Source organism: Sinocyclocheilus anshuiensis, unplaced genomic scaffold, assembly GCF_001515605.1.
Source record: "Sinocyclocheilus anshuiensis isolate Anshui unplaced genomic scaffold, SAMN03320099.WGS_v1.1 scaffold140, whole genome shotgun sequence".
NCBI lineage: Eukaryota > Metazoa > Chordata > Actinopteri > Cypriniformes > Cyprinidae > Sinocyclocheilus > Sinocyclocheilus anshuiensis.
Genome location: NW_015554147.1, coordinates 2,100,118 through 2,106,363, shown reverse-complemented (window position 1 = coordinate 2,106,363; position 6,246 = coordinate 2,100,118). Strand labels below are relative to the sequence as shown.

At 38.2% G+C, this 6,246-nt stretch overlaps 1 protein-coding gene across 1 annotated transcript in view; it reads left to right on the top strand.

Moving 5' to 3' along the window:
- LOC107670596 (choline-phosphate cytidylyltransferase A-like) overlaps positions 1–5,787 on the top strand; it is a 7,888-nt gene extending 2,101 nt beyond the window's left edge. The window contains exons 2-9 of the mRNA XM_016463237.1: positions 645–748; positions 826–922; positions 1,015–1,131; positions 1,499–1,650; positions 2,385–2,463; positions 2,554–2,696; positions 2,808–2,996; positions 4,482–5,787. Coding sequence (XP_016318723.1) covers positions 647–748; positions 826–922; positions 1,015–1,131; positions 1,499–1,650; positions 2,385–2,463; positions 2,554–2,696; positions 2,808–2,996; positions 4,482–4,679 — 1,077 coding nt within the window. The 5' untranslated portion in view covers positions 645–646 and the 3' untranslated portion in view covers positions 4,680–5,787. The remainder of the gene's footprint in view (positions 1–644; positions 749–825; positions 923–1,014; positions 1,132–1,498; positions 1,651–2,384; positions 2,464–2,553; positions 2,697–2,807; positions 2,997–4,481) is intronic.
- Positions 5,788–6,246: the final 459 nt, after the last annotated feature.

Here is a 6,246-nt window from a genome sequence, read left to right as displayed (position 1 = left end):
TTCTTTCTTTGCGTGAACATTTGGGCGGCGTTATGCAAATCTTCCCACATCGTGACGTAGACATGTGGGGGCGTGTTTAAACGAGGCGTTTTAGGAGGGCGTGGACAAGTCTTAACTTTTATAAAGAATATCTCTTTGGATTTGAGATTTTAGTCTTTGCAACTTTACAGATCTTCTTTATGCACCAAGAGCTTGTAACACTCCAAAGAGAAAGGAAAAATTGAAATCGCATCATATGACCCCTTTAAGTACAAAAAAAATTCATTTGAATGAATATGTACAATACATTTACAACACAATTTAAAGTGTCTAAAATTAATCTGATTATTTATGTATGTGCATATGTATTTAATAATACATATTTTAATTCACACTGTAGATATGTCTCTAGTCTCATGGGGAAAACGTGACTGCGTATGTTTGTGCAAAATGTGAAATAGTAAAATTGCTGCAGTTTCCATGTAAAATGTGGCGATAAAAGCATTATGATTTTTACTGTCCATTGAACACAAATCAAAAGTAGCAGGGAAGATTTTTCAATTATTAACGACTTGAATTTGTCTGTTACGCAAAGCTGATGTAGGAAGAACACTGCAGTACAAGTTGTACAGAAAAGTATAACAGTGCATTTTTATTCTATGCAGGGATGGAGGCGCACTGTTCAGGCCTCGGCAGGAAGAGGAAGAGAGAGGAGTTGAATGGCGAGATGGAGGCAGAATGTTTCCAAAAACTTCCACGGCGGACTTTGGTGAGTGCTGGGAAGGTCTCTGTCAGTAGCCACTCAAATGTGATGACATAATTTCCTCATCTTATGTGCGTCTCCAGGGCCTGACTGAACCTGCACCATTCGCTGATGAGCTGCTGGCTGCAAAAACCCCATATGTCCGTGTTAGCATGGAAGAAGCCCGCCGTGGCACTCCAGGTGCGTGAATGCTGATTTTACCCAAGATACCCTCATTGTCTACACATTCTCTGCATGACCTGCATGTGTTCCATCTCTCATTCGCTCTTTAGAGGGCCGTCCAGTTCGCGTCTATGCTGACGGGATCTTTGACATGTTCCATTCAGGACACGCTCGTGCTTTGATGCAAGCCAAGTGCCTTTTCCCCAACACGCATCTCATTGTGGGTGGTGAGTTTGAGCAAATGTCTTTTGCCACGTATATCCCTGTAATAGTGTAACCAATCAGATTTAACCAGTATATCAGCTCTTCAGTTCATTTATGTGTCACTAGTGTCACCAGACTAATGTGAAAAAGCAATGTCCCATTAGTTAACATTAAGGCATTAACGAACAATGAGCAGTATATTTGTATTAAAGCATTTTAATTCACGTTAGCACATTAAATAATATTTACAGGTATAACCTATGATTTTAATAATGTATTAGTAAATGTTTAAATTAATATTAACTAAGAGTAGTAACTGCTTTAGGAAAAATTTTCATTGTTAGTTCATGTTAACTAATGCAGTTAAATGGAACCTTATCTGTTTTTCAGTGTGCAGCGATGATTTGACGCATAAATTTAAGGGTTTCACTGTCATGAACGAGGATGAGCGTTACGACGCAGTGAGTCACTGTCGTTATGTTGATGAGGTGGTCCGCAGCGCTCCATGGACACTGACACCTGAATTTCTGGCCGAGCACAGAGTGAGTATCCAGATCAACATCATATTTCCATTCCTGTGGCATAAACAGTAGAGCATGGCGCTAGCAACACCAAACATATACCTTGAATGCTTTGGATAAAAGCGACTGTCAAATGTATAAATGTACATTTCCCAGGGTTAGCACAGGACTTTGTGAAGTGTGTAACCGTAAAGGTTGTAGGGATAGTTCTCTCAAAAATGAAAATTGTGCTATCTATATTCTCAACCATATTGAAGAATTATTCATGCAGTTCTTTTCCATTCAACAGCAATTCAAAGTGATCACGTCTACTAAGCTCCAAAAAAAAAACATCCATACAACTCATTTAAATGCTTTTTGAGGTTCACAGAAAAAAAAATCATAATTGTTTGGAATGACATTAATTAACGAACAGCTAAAATAAAATTATAGTAATTATCGCTGAACTAAAACCAATAAAAAAAAAAACAGTTTTGTTATTTGAAATAAACATTAACTGAAATAAAATAAAACATTTTATTTCAGTGTTTAGTTTAATTGCTAAAATAACTAATACTAAATAAACTTAAACAAATAAAAATTAAAAAACTATATAGGCATTTAAAAAAAGACTTGATAAAAATGATAAAAACACAACAAAATTACTAACATTTTAACTCATTTAAAAGGAAAAATCTAATTCGAAGTATTAAACACAATAATAGTATATCAATGATACTGAACCAACGCTTAACAACATGTGATTTTGTCCCCAGATAGACTTTGTCGCCCATGACGACATCCCATACATCTCAGCAGGAAGTGATGATGTTTACAAACATATAAAGGAGGCTGGTAGGTATTAGCAACTTGCAAATACAGTTAAATAGCAGTCAGTCAATTAGTTTTTATTATAATATATGCTCTTCAAATTCTCCTTTTCAGGTATGTTCGCACCAACTCAGAGAACCGAGGGCATCTCCACATCCGACGTAATCACACGAATCGTACGTGACTATGATGTTTACGTGCGCCGCAACCTGCAGAGAGGCTACACTGCCAAAGAGCTGAACGTCAGCTTCATCAACGTGAGTGCGCTTGACTACACCTTCCATCTCTTAATAAAGCAATTGAAAGGAAATATTGCCCTCGTTTATTTAAGTATTGGATTTTACGCTCTGCTGCCCTCTTTCTGCCAGGAGAAGAAGTACCACCTGCAGGAGCGCGTGGACAAGGTGAAGCAGAAGGTCCGAGATGTGGAGGAAAAGAGTAAAGAGTTTGTGCAGAAGGTGGAGGAGAAGGGCATCGACCTCATTCAGAAATGGGAGGAGAAATCACGGGAGTTCATCGGGAACTTCCTGCAGATGTTCGGACCGGACGGGGCATTGGTGAGTCTAGCTGCAGCTCTTCCATACATCCTGAGCATTGATGTTTTAATACATAAATGAATAGTTCACCCAGAAATTAAAGTTCTGTCATCATTTACTCAACCCTAATATAATTTCTCTTTCTGTGGAAGACAATAGATGTTTTGCAGAATGTGCAATCTGCTCTTTTTCCTATAAAAAAGTGGGTGGTGATGTACTATTTACTGGACCAAAAAGGTTCATGACACTCATGCGCTGTATTTTAAGCCTTCTTAGCTGAAGATGGCGGAAATTTGAGTTGTTATCCACTGATAAACCACAAGAGCTAATTCCATTTGGCATTGTTGATGTCAAATCTGGAGCAGTGTATATTAGAATGATTTCTGAAGGATCATGTGACACTGAAGACTGGAGTAATGATGCTGAAAATTCAGCTTTGATCACAGGAATAAATTACATTTTAAAATATATTCAAATAGAAAATAGTTCTTTTAATTTGTAATAATATTTCACAGTATGACAGTTTTTACTGTTTTTTTGGATGAAAGAAATGCAGCCTTAGTGAGCATAAGAAACAAAAAAAAATAAAAATCGTAGTTATAAACTTTTGATTTAGTGCACGCTAATTGATTTTTATCATTATGATAAATAGGAAAATTTTCAGTGAATACGAGTACATTTTCATTTCAGCTATTTTTTTTAGAGGGGTCATATGATGTTGCTAAAAAGAACATTATTTTGTGTATTTGGTGTAATGAAATGTGTTTACGCGGTTTAAGGTTCAAAAAACACATTATTTTCCACATACTGCACATTATTGTTGCTCCTCTATGCCCCGCCTTTCTGAAACGCGTCGATTTTTACAAAGCTCATCGTTCTGAAAAGTGTGCTCTGATTGGCCAGCTATCTAGTGTGTTGTGATTGGCCGAATACCTCAAGTGTGTGACGGAAATGTTACGAGGTTCAGGAAACTTTCCTCTGTAAAATGTGCTGCACACATCTGAATATTTGGGTTGAACTGTTCTGGAACAGTGTTGTAAATACAACTTAACCACTGATTTCTAGTTGTGTCCTCTTTTGGAAGACCAAACCAAGTAGTTTCGCTTTCACAACGAAACACACAGTGCCTTCACGACATGGCGGTGGCAGCAACAATACTACAGCAAGAATAAAAGTTACGCCTTCTTTCTTTTCGTGAACATTTGGGCGGCGTTATGCAAATCTTCCCACACAGGGATGTAGACATGTGGGGGAGTGTTAGAACGAGGCGTTTTAGGAAGGTGTGGCTGAGCGTTCACTTTTATAAAGAATAACTCTTTGGGTTCAAGACTTTAATCTTTGCGACTTTAGGGATTTTCTGTATGCACAAACAGCTTTTAACACTCCAAAGACAAAGGAAAACACGAAATCGCATCATATGACCCCTTTAAAATACGTGCTTGTCTCCAGATGACTTCACTAATATCTCTAATAATCACTAATATATATGTATTATGTGTCTAACAGAAGCACATGTTGAAAGAGGGAAAAGGACGGATGTTACAGGCCATCAGTCCCAGACAGAGCCCCAGCAGCAGTCCCGTCCGCGAGGAGCGCTCGCCGTCCCCCACCTTCCGTCTTCCCTTCTTCACCTCCTCACCATTCTTTTCTCCTCCTCCTCATCACAGCAGCACACACTGCACAGGCAAAGATGAGGACGACTAGCTCGACATCCGTTCTAGAAACCAAGCTCACAACCAGCTCTTCATGTTTTCTACGCTTTCTTTAAGCCATTTTGAGTTGCCAAGAATATAAATGAAGGATGGACTAGCTCAAGATTTATTTGAATATGAAAAATGTTGAAATGCACAATAGTGACCAAATTATTCCACCCGTACTTTCTAAAGGTTTTGATCCCACGTCTCCCTCTCGCTTCAGAGAGATTTGCCACACACCACTAAACCGAAAAGCTCATATTGTTGTTCTTTTCCTTGGATCGTATTCGACCTGGAACTTGCATAATTATGCATTTTTAGCGCTTCTCATTTTTTTGTTTCACAACACAGCGTCTGCTTGCACGTAATCTCATTCTCAATTGTGCATAAAACTCACCCTCACCTGCCTTCATTGTCCAGATCTTTTCATACTTGAACAGGGGCCCAAATTTGAGACTATTTCCAGGATGGGGGAGGGATCCCGGCACAGAAATCGTCTTTGTATAGTTCTAGAATGTTTCTTCTCATTTTATGCTGGTTACTGTATTTCATCTCAGCTTATGTTTTTACTTTCAATCATTCTTTTTGAACATTCGTGTGTCTTTCTGACCTTTTTATGTTTCTGCTAAAGTTCATTAGGTGTTTTTCCTCATATGAACTCTCTCTCTCTCTCGGACTCTGATGTGAAGTAATAATTTCGGGGCCTGGCAGTGACGGCGTCTGGCACCCACATTTAAACCCTGTGCTAGTCTGTGGCACGGGTCCCAGTCTTTTTGGAAAGGCTTTGCTTTGCTTGAATGTTTACTTTACCAAGCCTGCTGAGGGACAGTGTTAACACGAAAGACTACCAGGCCCTGTTGGTTTACATGTTCACATAGGACAAGAAGATGACCTTAGGATTATGTGTTTGCCAGCAGACCAAAAGACAACTTTGACATTCTTGTGGTCAGGAACATTGATTTGATTTGTTTTAGATGATCTTTGAGAATCAAAAGGACTGTGAAAGCTCTTGAAATAATTTTTTTTTTTTGTATTGTCTTGTGGCTTGTTACTTATTCATGGGGATCAAAAAACACTATGTACTACAGCACCTTTAATGTCCAATAACATAAGATTTTAGAAAAAAGATGATTTAAAAAAAAACTAACATTAACCTATCACTTCTGAATAGTTAAATGGGCGCAACATCAGATACAGATGTTTGATATTTCAGGTTACATTAACACTTTCCAAATTCTATTACTAGTTCAAGCAGCTGCATTCTTAAAAATAAAGGTTCCAAAAGGGGGGTTTCACAGTGATGTCATAGAAGAACCATTTTTGGTTCCCAACAGCTTTCAGTGATCATTTCTTAAAATAACCATTTTTTCTTAGTGTGAAGAACATTTGAATAATCTAAAGAACCTTTTTCCACTGTGAAGAACCTATTGTTTCATGTAAAGGTTCATTGGATGTTAAAGGTTCTTCATGGACCCATAGATGCCAATAAAGGCCCTTTATTTTTAGGAGTGTAGATCGTTTAGTAGCCCTGTGTGTCCTAAAGCACCAGCACATGTAAACAAGGCCATATTCCCATA